General features: G+C 40.9%; 1 protein-coding gene across 1 annotated transcript in view; it reads left to right on the forward strand.

Annotated features, from left to right (window-relative positions):
- The window catches only part of pou6f2 (POU class 6 homeobox 2), a 541,627-nt gene that overhangs the window by 439,811 nt on the left and 82,491 nt on the right, over positions 1 to 19,325 (forward strand). The window contains exon 6 of the mRNA XM_060824196.1: positions 1,462 to 1,590. Coding sequence (XP_060680179.1) covers positions 1,462 to 1,590 — 129 coding nt within the window. The remainder of the gene's footprint in view (positions 1 to 1,461; positions 1,591 to 19,325) is intronic.

A 19,325-nucleotide genomic window follows, 5' to 3' on the forward strand; every position in this document is an offset into this window, starting at 1 on the left:
TGTCGGGATCAACAATTAGCCCCTTCTACCATCCAGTCCAATAGCTGACCTGACAGCTAAGTTCTTCCTCTCTCCAAATAGCAAACTGCAGTGGCAGCCCCATGTATTGTCTGGTTTCATGATGTTATTTCAACAAGACCCAAAACAGAATTTTAACTGCAGATAGAATTTCTTGGCCAACCTGTGGGGAATGGTCAGACTAAAGCATTAAAGCTCCATCACATTAACCCAATTCATCAACCATTAGCTAAAATGTTCTGTATTAGTAAACAGTCCATAATTCATCAATGTGCTACATAATGGCAAAAGTGAATGGAAAGTTGCACAGTGAATTCAAAGTTAATTTAATAAAGCTAAAAACGTAATTGAAATGCAAGTTAGATGTAATAGAGCAAAAAGCCTAGTTGCATACGTTTGGTAATTCTCAGGAGTCTCTAAGTGAGATGATTAAAAGCCTCCGAAAGGTTTTACTGTATTATAAAAATGAACTTGTGCCCTTCTGAGTAGTAAATTTTCTGACAACTTCCAAAATACATGCACATTTTCTTATCTGTAAAGAGTTGTCTGTAAATTTTTAATGCAAAATTGTATTAAGCAGAAGGAGCTAGAAAGCCCTCTTTGTTGTTATATTAAGTAAAATAAGTGAAATAATATTTTTTTTCACATTATTTACCAAAGCAATGCAAGGTAACCATGAAATGTTTTAAATACTTATGGCACTTAAGTACTAATGCCACCTTGAGGATGCTAAGACATGTTGTTAATAATTAACATAGATTTGAGGCATTTAAGCTTTTCAACAAAAAATGCATAATTAATACCTCTGAAATTGGAGCATGTCTTGCAAGCCAACATCTTACACCAGCTGTAAACTTGCTGAGGCCTTTCACCACCAAAGAGGTGCTATAATCTAGAGCTCAGGTAGTTTGCAGATTTGACAGATCTGGTTACTACAGTGCATTTCCTTTGTTGTCGAAGCTGTGTGACTTGACATGTGACCTCCTTTGAAGAAAAAAATATATTCACCAACATCTACACAAGACTAAACAAATAAGCATTCAACTCTCTGAGCACTGGGAAAGAGAAAAGAAAAGAACAAATATAAAGAATGCAACATGAAGAGAGCTGATTGTGTTATTGGTTTCCAAATCTCCAAACTTCTGTCACATTCATTTTGTCAAATACATCTTTAACATGTTAGCACCCTCAGGGAAACTTTGATTTTATTATTGATATTTTTATGATTATCACTGAGGAACATAAGTATTGGTCAACTTATTTAGATAATTTCTGTGTACAGTTGAAGATGATAGAAGTGATTGTGCTTGATTGTAAACTTAATGCAAGGAGTAACAAATTTTGAAAGGAAATCCTTTTCTTAAATCTGCATTTAAATCGCAGTCACAGTGAAATTACTTTATATTGTGTTGTAAACTAATAGTTTTGCCATTACTTTTTCAGCTTGTTAATAACCCTCTGGCAAGTCAAGCAGCTGCTATGGGATCCATAGCTGGCTCCCAAGCCTTCAGCACTGCCCTGTCCAACCTGCAGGGGATGACTTCTCAGCTGGTGACTAACGCACAAGGCCAGGTGAGTCATATTTCAGAAGGTACCCAATTTACAAAGGTCTGATTTATGAATGAGATTCCATGTTAATACTAATGTTAAAGATCCAACATGCAAACATTTACTCGTACTTATGAATGTCTGTTTTATATTGTAATATATTCTGTTGTCTTATTTTCTGACTGGCATACAAATTGACTTACAAATGTACTGAAGAACAGAACCCATTTGCAATCTGGGGACTGCTACGTAAGTCCTTACTAATGCATGTAACAAATAAATTGGTCATGTAAAACAATATTTGCAGTACATTAACACTCAACACAGTTCAAGCAGTGGCAAAGAAAGAAAAGAGTTGTTTTGGAGAATTAACTGTTAAATCTCTACATTGATTTTGTGATCATTGGATACAAACAATATATGTGATTTTAGCACATTTGGTAGTTATTACAGTATTTAGATAATATTGAGACACACACATATACGTGTGTTCTTTGAGGAAGATTTAATATAAGCAAAAATATACCTTGAACAACAGTAAATTGCTGGCCTTGTCATATTTATTGGGCAGATTTAGAATTGCTCCATCAGTACTGAGAGTTGAACGATGAACCTTGTCAACTTGGAGCCTGATCTAATGAATCATCCTATCTCAGGTGGACACAACAGATATTATGGGAAGATTGTCTCAACAGCATACCAACCATCCTTTTGTTACCTCGGCTTTTACTTTGTATTAACTTCTATTTGAAATATCCCTTAAAAGTGATTTTACTGTGTATTCATCTTCTTTTTGAAACAATTCAGTAGCAATCCATAGCTTGTGAAATTGTGGCTCATTGTAATGAGAGTTGTTTATTCAGCAGTGATGAGTTCTGAGTTTTTAAAACGCTACATATGACATTTTGCAGATTTTAAGCTTGTTTTCTGAAGGCAAGCAGAGCCCTAAACTATTTATCAGTAAGTGTTGAAGTACCATCCCTTGTTGCAGAAGTACAGTAGTCAATACCTCAGTGTTTGTGTGAAAGAGGAGACATTTTGTCGTAGTAGTTATTTAATTATATCCTTCAAATTTTGCTCCAATAAAATGCTTTGCCCCATTATCTATAAGACCAGACAAAACTCAGGTTTCTTTGTTTAAACATTTATTCAGAGATGTGCATGTCACAAAATGGTTAAATCTTTATAATGGAACAAAGGTTTTGTACTGTTTTACAGATAACCAGCTTTCAATTCACTATTTATACAAATTGTAATTCCCAATCAAAGGTGACACATTTACTCACCCATATCTCAATATCATTTTCATGACTATATTATCCAATCATATCCTAACATGTTCATATCTTCTAGTTGCAAGTAGATATTCTAACTGTTGTAATTACCAGAAAACCTATACAGTCTATTTTCCCCATTCAATACCCCTCCACACCATAATACAATTGGCATGAGCAGGCAGGCGTATGTGATGGCATCAGAAACTATTTTAAAGAATGGTCTTTGCAGTTAAGAGACAACCCCACAGAAGATGGAACCCAACTTTCTTTCTTTTCAACACCAAATTTAAACCTCACTTTGCTGCCCAACTCATACCTAATCTGAGGTTGCCAAATCCTCCCTGCCCAGTGCTCCTCTTTACTTACCTGGGTTCAGGATCCATTAGGGCCTTCATGCAGTGACTCGGTGACACTCTGGCAGCGCCGTTAACTGAGCACTAGCACTGCTACTGAGACTCCTGGCCAATCAGATTGATCACATTTCCAGTGGGTCAGACCTCTTGGACCTGAGGCACAGACATTGCACTTGGCAGTGGGCTGATTTGTTCAGAGTATGTCAGCTCGTACTCAAGTTTCATTCAGTGGGCGAGTGAGCTGTCAGCCAGACCCAATTCTGTCATATACTCCCTTAACTTTCCAACCCACAAATTTAGAATAACTTCCCTGCATTTTAATCCTATGCCATACTTGTTGGTGGCTAAGGAGGTTGGGACAACCTCCGCCAACCAGCCCGCTCTCAGGGGATGTGGTTAATTAAGTACAGTTGATTCTGATATAATGCAATAGTCCCGTTCTCATGCTATCTCGCGTTATAAGAAAATCGCACAATAGCAGCACCATCTAAACTAATGGGGCCAGAATTGTGTTGTAGCAAATACAATTAGGGAATGTTCACGCTTACAAGTAACAGTCTAAATTCTTCAACCGCTTTAAAGCCAATTCATGTTGACAAAGACGTTATAGCAGAACCGACTGTAATTCATTGAGGTTTCACATATCATTTCAACGCAGCCTCCAGGTTTAGCCCTGGTCAGACAGGTTTCTCAAACCTCGTGAGACTTGACCATTAAAAGGAGACAAGGATCATTTTTGTCAGCAAACTAAGTGCAGTTATAGCACTGCTGGTGGATTAACAGAAGATCTTCTGTCAGTCCAAGCACAGTATTTCCTATCAGACTGAACCAACTGGTTTAACCTTCACTTAACCAATCACTCACCATAACCCTTAATTCCTTTACTGTTCAAAATTCTGTCTATCTTTGCCTTAAAAAACATTCAACAAGGTAGCCTTAACTGCTTCACTGGACAGGGAATTCAACAGATTCACAATCCTTTGGGACAAGAGGTTCCTCCTCAACCCAGTCCTAAATCTGGTCCTCCTTATTTTGAGGCTATACCCCTAGTTCTAATTTCACCCACCAGTGAAAATAACATCCCTGCTTTTGTCTTTTTTAATTCTCTTCATAATTTTATATGTTTCTACAAGATACCCCTCATTCTTCTAAATTCCAATGAGTATAGTTCCAGTCTACTCAATCACTCCTCATAAGCCACCCCTCTTAGCTGCAGAATCAACCTAATGAACCTCCTCTGCACCACTTCCAGTGCAAGTACATCCTTTCTCAAGCAAGGAGACCAAAACTCGACGCAGTACTCCAGGTGTGGCCTCACCAGCACCATATAAAGCTGCAGCATTACCTCCTTATTTTTGAACTCCATCCCTCTCACAATGAAAGACAATATTCAATTTGCTGCCTTCAGTCTGCTGCACCTGCAAACCAACTTTTTGTGATTCACGCACAAGGATGCCTAGGTCCTTCTGCACAGCAGCATGCAGTAATTTTTCAGCATTTAAATAGTAGTCTATTTTGCTGTTCCTATCAAACTGGATGACATCACATTGACCAACATTGCAATCCATCTGCCAGACCCTTGCCCACTCACTTAACCTGTCAATTCCCCCCTCTGCAAACTTCCAATGACCTCTGCACACTTTGCATCATCTGTTATCTTAGTGTCATCCACAAACCTTAACACACTACACTTGGTCCACAACTCCAAATACAATTGCAGTCGCAACACTGATCCCTGAGGCATACCGCTAGTCACTGATTGTCAACCAGAAAAATACCAATTTATCCCCATGCTTTGTTTCCTGTTAGTTAATCAATCCTCTAACCAGGCTAATACATTATCCGTAACACTACGCATCTTTATTTTGTGCAGCAGCCTTTTGTGTGGCACCTTGTTGAATGCCTTCTGGAAATCTAAATGCACTACATCAAATGGTTCCTCATTGTCCACTGTGCTCATAACGTCCTCAAAGAATTCCAGTAAATTATTTAAACATGACCTGCCTTTCATAAACCAATGCTGCATCTGCGTGATGGGACCATTTACATAATCCCTAACAGCAATTTTAATTTATCTTTTCTCAGTTGAATTCAAATTGCACCATCTGCTTATGTTGGATTCAAACCTATGTCCTCAAAGCATTAACATGGTTTACATGTGCAATCCTCTAAGAATCTTCACAGCATGTCTGCAAGCCACTGACATGATGCTTACGCACTTCAGTATTGCACTGGCAACTTTCATTTTAATGTCTCAGCAAGGGCTTGTGCACTCAGATGCACACACCCCGCCCTTGAACTGGACTGGACCAGGTTGCATCTCTAGGCTCTTTGCTTGCTGTTACTGCACTCAGTCACTCACTCTGAGATCACTTGTATTTTCACAGCATTCAGGCCTTGCCTTGCCTTTTGCTCTTTGGCCCTTCAGTCAGGAATACTACACATATTACTGCTGCTTAACGTCAATACTAAGGCAGTTGTCATAGTTGTCACCAAGCCTCAGTCAAGACCAGGAGATAGCTTTTGCTCAGGTGTCATGGCACAGTAAGTCAGAGGTAGCCTCTGATACCATTGCAGGATATTGAACATAGTTAATCACCCACTCCGACAGTTAGAGCCAGGATCCTCTCCACATAAAGGGTCAGGATCTGAATGTCAGACAGCCCACCACAATCTTGACTCTTTGTGCTCTACAGTGCTGTCTTCCTCTTGCAGTTGATGGGCAGGAAGTCAGCAAGGAAGGGTGGTGAGATGGAAGCTGCAAGTGAGGTGGGGGTATATGGTGTAAGAAACTAAAAAGTGAAAAGAGAGGCTGCAAAAGAGAAACATCAGTTTTAATCCTGAAAAACAAAGAGATGCTCAATGGAAAGCTAAGAATACTTGAATTTACGGAGGCAATGAATTCCGCAAATAGATATGAAGCCTTCAGTTTTAGGTTGCATGCATTCAGGAGCAACGACAGGAAGAAAAATGTAGTAGGTATTATTGTAATTGTGCGTGTTGCTTGTTCAATTTAAATTTGGGATACAGTAAAAAGGATAGTAACTTCCTGGATAAAATGACCCAGCTTTGTGTAAACGCCATGGAAAGTGAGGTCACCAGTTTATGAAATCAATGTTTAAGATGATAGTGTTGTGTATAAGTCATTTTTCAAATAAAAATGTTTACTTATGGTGATGTGTTAACTTATGCCTGTTGTCATGTGCCAATCTAATTTGAGCAGTGTTATGGCTTTAAATTTAATGGAGGGTTGATAATAGAAGGCATTCTTACGACATGACTGCATCATCGAAAAAAAGAGCTCATGAGAGTGAAAAAAAGGAACACCTGAAAACCAAAAATTATTCTCACAAATTAAAACATATGTTCCAACAAAATCAGAAGGAAAGGTCTCAAAAATAAATTGTTTTATGCCTTGGGACCTTTATACCATGCTTGCAAGCCTCTTTGAAGTAGAACATTTTGACTTCCTACTGTATTCTGCTTCTCTAGCCATACAGAAAATTCTTGGACATCCATCTTTCTTGTATTGTGCAAACCTGAACTAGTGAAGCTACCTTTGCTTGATGAATATTAGCATACTTGAAATAATGCCATAGAATCCTTTACACTCACCTAAAAGAGTAGCCATGGCTTAATTTCTTATCTGAATGCCTGCACTAGTATGTCAGCCTTAGTTTTTCTGCTTAAGACCTGAATGGGGCACATCTTCACAACCTTCTTACTTAGAGGTCAGAATGTTACCAACTGAACCAAAGCTGACAAACCACTGTTACAGTTCACTCAATAGGTCACTGGTTTGTAACACACATTCATGAAATTTATTCATGAAACTCAATCTGTATTTAATTATTTAAGTAGCCAGCAAATTAACTATTTATTGAAATCGGCCAGTGTTGTGAATAGTTGTTAAAACCAAGTCAGCATAACAATCTTATTTTAAAAATCCAGTCAGTAATGTGTGAATTATTTAAGACGTTCAGAATTTTCTTTGCTCATCCAATTAGTTTAGAACTGTACTGAACATTTACGTCCAATCAGTAAAACAATTATTTTAATAATCATTCTTTTCCCCGCTGTGAAGACATACATTTCGTTTATCGCCACGCATTTACCATGTATGTGGGCAAATGGTCCTAACCATAATACTCACTCTGTTTCATTTCCCTTCAGTGTCTTTTTTCCATCTACCTGTCTAATGTGATCTTGAATTATAGCATAGTTTCAATATCAAACATTATTCCTGTATTGAAATTTCATAGCCATTTGAGAAGCTTCCCCTGTTGATGGTTCTAAATATTGCGCATTTTATCAGGGAACCCTTCATCTTAATACTTCTACTACTTGAAAAAGTCTGCTTCTACCCACCGTTTACCACTTTTTGTCATTTTAACTACACCAGTGATCTTAAATGCTCACTCTAATTATTTTAACTCTGCTCACATGGTGAAACCTAAGGTTAGTTTGTTGGGTACCCACCAGTCACCGTGACCTCCTTATTTGGGCATGACTAATTCGTGGTCTCTGGAAGAAAATGTCAGCGGGCAATATAGCCACAATTGAACCAATCCATCAGACCCTTCAAAAGTGAAGAGTGGAAACTCCGAACAGTTCCTTTCCTCCTTGGTTTAAGGTGCTGAGGCAGATTGCAACACCCCTTCCTGTATCCGTGCTAACTATCAAAATACTTGATCATCACACACTTTGTCATCATGGAACTGCCCCAAGCACAATTAACAAGACGTAGTGTCAGCCATCCTGTCTTTAAAGGAAAGAACTAATTTCTTGCATGCTGTGCTCCATCGATGTAATCATTTATGACATTGCAACTGCCAGTTGAACAAAGGTTAGAAATTGAAGCCAATGGATCTTGAATGATTAGCAGGGTGATTTCTTTTTTATTAAAAATGTCTTTGTTTCTGCTATGAACAAGAACATTGAAAGCTTTCTCCTTGACTCATTCAGAACAGCTACCCATTTCAGGGCCTTTCTTGTCCACTGCAGAATATGACAATCACTAGTGAGACCTGGCTTATCTTCAGTCAGTTCAATCCAATTTCAGCACCTTCTATAAAATTGTAGATACCTGCAAATGCAATTTGAATGGCCGTGTCCACACAGAAGATTCAGTATTATAACTCTAACAATGACAGGCCAACATCACAATGACTGGAAAAACCTGCTGCAAGTCACACTGGGTGAAAGGTTGCCTCATCTTAGCCACAGTCATCAACTTTGTCCTCAGATCAAAGTATTCAACTTATGAAACCCTCACCCATGGGCCACAAACAGGGCAGTTTTCTCAGAGTTTGCCTGCATTTAATACTGTAGCTCTTAGCATCTAAAAGTAAAAAAAAAAGCATGTGCACCCTTCAGCACTATGAAGAATTAATCAATATCTCTGCTGAGAAAGATTGACCGTGATAGTGGTTACCCATTCCCAATCTATAGGAATACTAAGCTCGTCAGTTGAAAGTATTGAACCTGTCAGCAGGACAGCCACATCTAAGTAGCACAAAATAACACTCAGTTGCAAAAGATATCTGGGAAATCTAGCAGAGCTGAAATTAACAAAATGTTTTAAACCATTTTTCCCAGTTTTTAATACCGTCTGTCCATACTCAGTTTTGGAATATTGCAGTCCTGTTCGGCTGATGATAATAAAATCATTGGGATGACTTTGACATTGACCACCATGCCCGATTTTCCATTCCCAATGGGATCAATTTTCTCCCACTGTTGGCATTCGCTTAAATTAAAACAAATGATTGAAGAAATCAGGAGCTCTACACATTGGACATACTGACCTTCACTCCTGCTTTTCCAATCTCCACACCTGTTGAATTTGCTCCAATTCAGAAAGAACAGACATCACACTTTGTAGTTAAAATGCCTATCATTGCTTCCCTCTTTTATGTAGTACCTTGTCTTGGAAGGGAGAGAACAGAATATTAGTGGTTGTGTAGCATTGTACTTGGGTGATGTAGCTGAATAGCTAGAAGTATGTGTGAGCAGTGAGAGTTAGGTGTGAGACTCATATTAGTAGGTATCTGAGGGTGAAAGAGAGTACCTGTATGTTAGATGTGAGTTCTGAGTGCCACGACTAGTTGGTGATGAAGGTGCAGTACATTGAACAACATGAGAGTTTGGTAGGTCTGGCAACACGTGTGGAGAGAAAGCAAGGTTTCCTTTTTGAGTCCAGTGACCCTTCTTGAGTTCTGAAGAAGGGTCACTGGACTGAAAGAAAACTCTGCTTTCAATCCACACGTGCTGCCAGACCTGCCAAGTTTTTCCAGCAATTTCTGTTCATATTGCTGATTTTTGGCATCCGCAGTTCTTTGTGTTTTTAATGAGAGCTTGGTGCTGTGTTGGGCAGGACATTTAATGTGAAGAAATTATGTGTTGACTGCATTGACCAACTACAAGATCTGATTAGATCTGTGGTGGCACTACTGCCAGGTACCCAAGTACATGCCATAGGAGGCTATCAACGTGGGTTTGTGCTCCCATTAAGGGTTACCTTCAGATTCAACTGGATGACACAGGACCATAGCATTATTTCACCTGTCCACCCAAAGCAGGAACCTTTCTGTCAGGAACCTTTTGTGTTTCCTCAAACATTCCCTACTGCAGTGATCATTTTTTTCCCACTACCCTTTTATGAGCAACCTGCCTTGAAGAAGCAAACAGATTGTCAATACCGTGCCTTACAACTGAAGATGGAGGGCTACAGCATCCTATAGTCTCAATTCCATGAGTTGCAAAATAAAGATACTATCTCCAGGTACCTAGGTCACCATTTAAATACATTATCTTATTTAGATTTTACGCAAAAAAGTCTGTCAAACAGGTTTCTGAATAAATGCAATTTTGGTTTTATAATCTGAACAATACCTACTCAATCGACTTGCAATATTTGGTTAACTTAGTCAGCAATATAGAAGTATAAATTCTCATTCCTCCAAATATCCCAAAACGTACACGCTCTTCAGGAAAAGGAAAAATAAGCATTCTCTGGAGAGATTAACTTTCTGAAAGAAAACAAATCTTCACTAATGGGTTATGCTTGAAAGCAAAAGTATGATGAAGCACAGGGTGTTCTGGAATCTAGTGCTCTGATGTTCTGCCATATGTGGTCAACTTATTAATAATACAGTTGTCTCTGAAATCTCACTGACAGAACCTGCTCAGGAAATGCAGTCAATATTTCCTTCAAAATAACAAATAAGTCTCACTCTAAACTGATGTCGAGGGTTTTCTTTTTAGAAATGATAGAGATCAGCTTGTTCATTGCACACTTTCCTCCAATCCAGTTTTGTTAAATAAAATCTCCAATGTCCACAGTGAACCTTAAATGATGAAACAAACCATAAAAGAAACTTACTTTCACAAAACTTGAAATAAGTTTTGAAATAAACTGCCTTTATCCATCATCTTTCAAAAACTTCAGTCCTTCATGCAATATGAAGTGTCTTTGTCACATGTGAGAGGAAAATGATACTATCAGTGCCATCTGCTGGCCACATTGAGAAAAGAAAAACTAGTTTTGAAAGCCCAGATACTTGCACAGAATTCATGCAGAAGCTGGAGACTAATTTTACTGACTGCAACCAATGGATCAGATCTCAGCTCTGCATTTCTGTCACATCCAGCCATGAATGGTTCTGGACAGTTAAACAATCAAACTGAGGTGGAAACTCCACAAATAATCCCATCCTCCATTATGGAGCCCTTCACATCAGTAGTGTTGCCTGGCTACCGTCCTCGACAACAGTTGTTGACTCAGCACGAGGAGGAAAAGAGTCAAGTTTGTAACAACAAAGAATTGATGATATTGGTTTGTTAAAATAAATGTACGATTCACACTGCTTGGTTTAAAAAAGGGGCCAAAAATAGGCATTCAATTCATAGAAGACTAAAATTTATGCACAGACCCACTAGGTTTCTCAGCTGTTCCCTGAATAGTCACAGAGTATAAAGACTAATACCCCAGAATAGGAGTTCACTTTGGCTAAGTGTACCTCAAGTCCTCGATGTAGCTATCACACTTCCAACATCAGGTCCTGCACTTCGATGAAGGTTGATCTGCAGTGTTTTCATTGATTGCACTCCCGAAATCCTTCGCTTTTATCCCTTTTCCTTGTCTTCCTGAACTGTGGTGTTTTGCTCTTGTTGACTCTAGCTTATCTACCAGGCTCTGGCTCAAGGGCACTGATAGCATCACTTCATTACTCTTCTACTAAATAAGGATTTATACCGTATGTCACTTCCTTTTCATTCCTCTGAGTTGAGCCAATTCTTACCATGACAGTCCAGTAGCTAGGGCTCAGATTACTTGTGTTCACAAGCTACTGTTTTTATGTGTGAGCAGCCCATGGCCAACTGTGGAAAAGGCGAAAGTGAGGACTGCAGATCCTGGAGATCAGAGTCAAGATTACAGTGGTGCTGGAAAAGCATAGCAGGTTTTCCTGCTCCTCGGATGCTGCCTGACCTGCTGTGCTTTTCCAGAACTACTCTAATCTCAACTGTGGAAAAGACAAAGCTGAAGCATTTGCAATCATCTCTGGCCAGAAGTAGGGGTATCATCTTGGCCTCATTCTGAAAGATTCCAGTCTTCAGTCAATTGAATTCATTCCATTTGATATCGAAACATTTGAAGGCATGAGATTCTGCAAGATAATAGGTCCACTGCTCCAGAATTAGTTGTGCTCCCTCGCCAAGCCTTTCCGATGCAGCTACAATGCTGGCACCTGCCCAGCATTTGGGAAAACTGCCCGCAAAGATTCTTGTCCACAAAATAACAAGAGAAATCCAACATGACCAATACCATCATATCAGTCTACTCCTAATCACCAGCAAAGTGATGGAAGAGGACATCAACTGTGCTTTCAAGTGACATTTGCTCAGCAATAACCATCTCACTCTAGTTGATTATTAATCTCCCTGGGCAGTAGGGATGGACAAGAAATGCAGGCCTCACCAGTGATATCCACATCCTGTGAACAAATACAAATAAATTTGACAATCAGTTGGCATTCACTCGGGCCATTTAACTAAGGAATCCATTATAACTTTGGTCTAAGTACAGACAAAAGAGTGAACTCTGGATGTGTCGTGTGACTGACTGCCCTTTTCATCAAGACAGTTTGTGATTGAATGGCATTAAAGAGCCATTGGAAATCAAGGGGAAGGTTGTCAGCCTTTGGACTCACGCCTGAAACAAACAAAAATGGTTGTACTTTTGGAAATCAATCTCAGGTGGTGGATTTCTCTGCAAGAGTTCCTCAGGGTAATGTCCGAGCACCAAACATCTTCAGTTGTTTCATGAAAGCATCAACTTTTTATCATAAAGTCAAAAGTGGGGATGTTTGTTACTGATTGCGCAATGTTCAGCACTATTCACAACTCCTCAGATATTGAAGCAATCCACGTCCATGTGGTACAAGACTTGGATAACATCCAGCCTTAAGCTGATACTCCCATACAACGGCAGTCTACATCCAAATGAAGCAAGACCTGGACAACATTCAGGTTTGGGCTGACAGGTGGCAAGTAACATGCCAGTTTCAACAAGTGAGAAGCACCTTCGCTTGACAATCAATGGCATTGCCATCACTGAATCCCACACTGTCAACATTCTGGGGATACCATGACTGGAACCTGAACTAGATCAGCCATGAAAATATAGTGGCTATACGAGCAGGTTAGAGTCTAGGAAATCTACAACAAGTAATTCACCTCCAACCTTCACAAAGTCTTTCCATAAGAATCAAGTCAGGAGTGTGATGGAATATGTTCTATTTGCCTGGATCATTGCATCTCTAACAGAACTCAAGAGACTTGTCACTATCCAAGACAAAAGAGGTTGATTGACACCCATCCACCGTCTTCAACATTCATTCCCTCCATCACCAGTGACAACACTGTGTACCACCTAAAGGTGTACAGCAACAACTCTCCATGACTCCAATTTATCAATAATAAAGTGGTATATTAGTCATGTGTCCAGTATGCATTTCCTGTAAATGGCAGACTTACCTCATTGAAATAAGCTCGTTACATTTTGTTGATAGCACCTCTGCATAAGCTCATCATAAATAGCTTTACAGAAAATGCATTCACATGTATTTTAATGGAACCCTATAGTAAGAGATTCCAAACAAAATCATGTTTTTTTTTATTCTGCTTTTAAGTAAGATTCCCCTTCAAGTGGGTTCAGAGAAATGTTTCTAAACAGTAAGCCAATCAATCGGTACAACAATTGAGTTTTTTCCGGGTGCTCCGATTTCTTCCCACTGTCCAAAGATGAGCAGATTAGGTGAATTTGCTGTGCTAAACTGCTCATAGTGTTCAGGAATGTATAGGTTAGGTGGGTTAGTTAGGAGGAATGGGTCTGGGTGGGTTACTCTTTGGAGTGTCAGTGTGGACTTGTTGGGCTAAAGGGCCTGTTTCCACGCTGTAGGGACTCTATTCTAATTTTAATCTTGTTCAAGCTAGATAGAGCTTGCATTACTTGTTTCCCCCATATCTTATTCTATTACTTTTACTGTTGTGGGATTATAATATTAATTTAATGAATATGTTTGATTATGATTAGTATTAAATATGATGTCTTGAAAATTGAATGCAATATCAAGATTTTTGCAACCTCACGTAATTACACATCACACAGCATGTCCAAATTAAATATCTGCAATTGATTTTTGTTTTAAGAAAATCTCAAAAAAAAATAATTATATCTGTTAAATGTACATTTCAAAGGTAACTGAACTGGGTCTGCAGACTGAACAAATTTCAGTTGCCAAGGTCAATATGTCTGTTCTCATCAAATAAAAACCAAAAGAGCTGCCAATGTTGGAAAACAGAAACAAAAACAGAAATTGCTGGAAATGCTCAGCAGGTCTGGCAGCATCTGTGGAGAGAAATCAGATTTAATGTTTTGGGTCAAGTGACCTTTCCTCAGAATGAATCAGTTCTGAGGAAGGGTCACTCGACCAGGGTTAACTCTGATTTCACTCCACATATGTTGCCAGACCTGCTGAACTTTTCCAGCAATTTCAGTTCATGTGCCTCCTCTCTGTTGTGGAGTGGACATGCTTTTATGTTTTTGTGAATGGCTGAAATGCCAGCATTACACAGGGCAGATAGAAAATGACCAGACTGTCCCTAAAATCAAAGGCTGGGATCCTCTGTAGTCAATCCATTGGACGGATAGTTTGCTAAATAAAAATAAATCCTGAGACCGCTGGAATGGCCTGGGCACTGTCAATTCCTACCAGAAGCTAGTTCATGTTTAAAGTATTCTCAGAGCTTGAGCCTCAACAATTGGACACTGAGAAAGGTTTGGAAATTCCATTAAAATGTATGGACCAAATTTATAACAAAGATGACTTATTAAATACATATGAGGAATGGTCATACTTTGATATATTTAGAAGGCAAGATGGATATTCTGTGGAAGCATATATATTGGAATTTAACTGACTAATGCAGGATTGCAAAAGTTCCATTTGGAGATTCCTAATTCAGTGCTTGCCTTTAAATTGTTGAAGCGTGCTAAGGTTTTGGACTCAGAGTAGTAAGTGCAAAAGAAACACAGTTTTGGAACAGCTGTCTGAAGCCTTAAAAAAATACTTTCCTGAGAAAGCATTCATTCCCTGAAGCTTTTATGGCTCAAGGGACATGCAGCAGTAACTCAAAGAATGGAGGATTCATTAGTGGTGGCAATGTGAGATGGCCAAAATGTATGCTAGAAGCAACAGTGCTAAAGCAGAATCATAACTAAAAAAGAATGGCAAAAGAGCTACATCTGACAATTATAACAGATGGCAGGAATTGGAACTATAACAATTGAATGAATGAGCTTCGAATTCCTGGTGTATGGTCAACAGATTTTTTAAAAACAAGCCAAAATACCATTATGCAATGAATTATCCTGAATGTAATAACAAAGTTTCTGAAATTCCACATGATTGTCATTCTGATAAGGCAGATGGAATCGTACTACTCGTAAATGTTTTATTTGCAGCTACGTTTAAATGATTTGTGTTGGACAGTGGATGAAGGTCCTGAGTATGTGGAGAGCATTTGTTAAACTGTTGCTGAGATTCTCCAAATAATAAGTTTTGAAGTAAGTTTAAGGTTCTACCTGTTTCAGGTTTGGCCATGGCAATGTGCTGAAACCAGTAACAAGAATGGTGCTTCACTGTATATTGGCTGCATAACTAGTACATCAACACATACATAATATCAAATGAAATATCCTCATTACTGAGCCGGCCATCTATGAAAAAGGCTCAAATGAAACTGGAATAGAACATGATGGTTTTTTTTGGAAACTCAGTGGATTTACAGTTTACACAATCTGAACTCTATTGTTCAACTAACACTTCAACTAATAAGCAAATATAATTGCATCAGGAAATCAGACTTTAAAGAGAAAAAAAGACTAATTATCTTTAACTGCATTAACATTTGGGCAAAAGCCCTCCATCAGGAATACAGGCAGAGTGCCTGCAGGGTGGAGAGATAAATGAGAGAAGGGTGGGGGTGTGGAGAAAGTAGCATTGAGTACAGTAGGTGAATGGGGTAGAGATAGAGGTGATAGGTCAGACAGGAGGGTGGGGAAAGGTAGCAAAGAGTACAATGGGTGAATGGGGGTGGGGATAAAAGTGATAGGTCAGAAAGGAGGGTGGAGTGGATAGGTGGAAAGGAAGATAGGCAGGTAGGACAAGTCATGGGGACAGTGCTGAGCTGGAAGTTTGGAACTGGGGTGAGGTGGGGGAAGGGGAAATGAGGAAAATGGCGAAATCTGCATTGATGCCCTGGGGTTGAAGTGTTCCGAGGCGGAAGGTGAGGCGTTCTTCCTCCAGGCATCGGGTGGTGAGGGAGTGGTGGTGAAGGAGGCCCAGGACCTCCATGTCCAAGGCAGAGTGGGAGGGGGAGTTGAAATGTTGGGCCACAGGGCGGTGTGGTTGATTGGTGCGAGTGTCCCAGAGATGTTCCCTAAAGCATTCTGCTAGGAGGCATCCAGTCTCCCCAATGTAGAGGAGACCGCATCGGGAGCAACAGATACAATAAATGATATTGGTGGATGTAAGGTAAAACTTTGATGGATGCGGAAGGCTCCTTTGGGGCCTTGGTTGGAGGTGAGGGAGGAGGTGTGGGAGCAGGTTTTGCAATTCCTGCAATGGCAGGGGAAGGTGCCAGGACAGGAGGGTGGGTTGTCGGGGGGGCATGGACCTGACCAGGTAGTCACTGAGGGAATGGTCTTTGTGGAAGACGGAAAGGGGTGGGCAGGGAAATATATCCCTGGTGATGGGGTCCGTTTGGAGGTGGTGGAAATGTGGTCAGATGGTTTGGTTTATGCAAAGGTTGGTAGGGTGGAAGGTGAGCACAGGGGGTTTCTGTCCTGGTTACGGTTAGAAGGGTGGGGTCTGAGGGCGGAGATGCGAGATGTGGACGAGATGCATTGGAGGGCATTTTTAACCACATGGGAAGGGAAATTGTGGTCTCTTAAGAAGGAGGCCATCTGGTGTGTTCTGTGGTTGAACTGGTCCTCCTGGGAGCAGATACGGCGGAGGCGGAGGAATTGGGAATACGGGATGGCATTTTTGCAAGAGGTAGGTTAGGAAGCGGTGTATTCCAGGTAGCTGTAGGAGTCGGGTATGTAAAAAAATGTCAGTGTCAAGTTGATCGTCATTAATAGAGATGGAGAGGTCCAGGAAGGGGAGGGAGGTGTCAGAGATGGTCCAGGTAAATTTAAGGTCAGGGTGGAATGTGTTGGTGAAGTTGATGAATTGCTCAACCTCTTCGCGGGAGCACAAGGTGGTGCCAGCCAATGCAGTTATCATTGTAGCGGAGGAAGAGGTGGGGAGTGGTGTCGGTGTAATTACAGAAGATAGACTGTTCTATGTAACCAACAATGAGACAGGCATAGCTGGGACCCATGCTACCCCTTTGGTCTGGAGGAAGTGGGAGGATTCGTAGGAGAAATTGTTAAGGGTGAGGACCAGTTCAGCCAAACGAATGAGAGTTTCGGTGGAAGGGTACTGTTGGGGACGTCGGGAGAGGAAAAATCGGAGGGCTTGGAGGCCCTGTTTTGGTGGATGGAGGTGTAGTTCCACCACAGAACACACCAAATGGCCTCCTTCTCCGCCGCTCCCTCACCACCCAACGCCTAGAGGAAGAACGCCTCATCTTCCGCCTCGGAACACAACCCCAGGGCATCAACGTGGATTTCACCAGTTTCCTCATTTCCCCTTCCCCCACCTCACCCCAGGTCCAAACTTCCAGCTCAACACTGTCCCCATGACTTGTCCTACCTGCCTATCTTCCTTTCCACCTATCCACTCCACCCTCCAATCTGACCTATCACCTTCATCCCCACCCCCATTCACCCATTATACTCTTTGCTACCCTCCCCCACCCTCCTCCCTGACCTATCACCTCCATCTCCACCCCCATTCACCTATTCTGTGCTAATTTCATTCCACCCCCACCCTCCTCTCATTTATCTCTCCACCCTGCAGGCACTCTGCCTCTATTCCCGATGAAGGGCTTTTGCCCAAAACATCTATTTTCCTGCTCTTTGGATGTTGCCTGAACTGCTGTGCTTTTCCAGCACCACTCTAGTCTAGAATCTGATTTCCAGCACCTGCAGCCCTTATTTTTACCTAGTTGATTTTAACCGTACTGTGAATCCTCTTGCAAGAATGCCTACCTTGAAGAATTTTTCCTCCTCTCTCTACAAGAATCTCAGGGAGTCCCTCTCCCACTGCAACTCCCAGGTCATTTCCTCTGCCCTGAAGCTCTTCAACCATGTCCTGAAACAGACTCGCTATCACAGCCACATTTGCTTCCTCAGTGCCTGCCTCCGTAACCAACTCATCCCACACGGACTCCGAACCACCTTTAAACCAGCAGAGTTTGGATCCGAACAGGACAAACAGTACAGACTATAGATTCAAAAACATTAACAACGGTTCTCCTTCAAGATCCTCCTCTCCATGTTCACAGCAATGCGCCAGCACTTAACCTCTCTACAGTCTACCCTGCCTCAGCTGAGAGCCACACTCTCTCAGAATTGCAAAGGATCCCTCCTTTACTATATTCTCAGGAGAATTCATACTCTCAACAAACAATATTTCAACACCATCTCAAACATCAAAAACTGTCAGTACAACAAACTTTTATCTACCCACCTCCATAACCAGCACTCCTCAAACATTCCAGAAGATTCCCCCAGCCTCTGGAACTGCTCAGATACTATTAGCCATGCAGCTGGTGCAGCTACCATCCCCACAGTGATGGATGACATAATTTCCGCCCCCATCATGGCCGCTTCTACAGCCACTTCCACCCTCACAATTCCTCATGCACCACATGTGACATCACTCCCGCCCCTCACATCATCCCTGATGTCACATGCTCAGTGACTTCCACCCCCCTCACTGCCGTGTTTGCCACCATTTCGCACCCCCCCCCACCAACGCCACTCACCTGCATTCTACTGACACGGCCCCCACAGATCCCACTGTCACTATCCCTGCCCCCCCCCCAGAACCCTGAGGGGAACACCACCCCTGCTCATGACTCCATCCCCATTCCCCCCACCACCAAACCCACTCCAGTTACAGACTCTACCCCCACTCCCAGCTCCACACATGTCAAAACTACACACATATTCAAGATGTGGTTTCTGTAATATTCCATGTAATTGATGCGTAATATCCTTACTTTTGTGTTTATTTCTTTTCGCAATAAAGGATAACAGTCAATTAGTCTCCTTGATTGCATTCTGTACCCGTATACTGATGTCTTGTGACTCATTCACCAGAACATCAAAATCCCCCTGCATCTCAGAATTCTTTCAGTTGTTCTCTGTTTAAATAATATTGTATTTTTCATCCTTCCTGCTAAAGTGATCAACTTCACATTTTTCCACATTACATTCCATCTGCCAGATTTTTGCCCACTCACTTAATCCATCAAGGAACTTCCTTATGTCTATCTTGGTGTTATCTGCAAATTTAGCTACCCTACACGGCTCTCCTAATTTAAATCATTGACATAAATTGTAAATAAATTGAGAGCACAGCATAGACCCCTGCGGGACTCCACTCATCAC

Source organism: Hemiscyllium ocellatum, chromosome 4 (assembly GCF_020745735.1).
Source record: "Hemiscyllium ocellatum isolate sHemOce1 chromosome 4, sHemOce1.pat.X.cur, whole genome shotgun sequence".
NCBI classification, from domain to species: Eukaryota; Metazoa; Chordata; class Chondrichthyes; order Orectolobiformes; family Hemiscylliidae; genus Hemiscyllium; species Hemiscyllium ocellatum.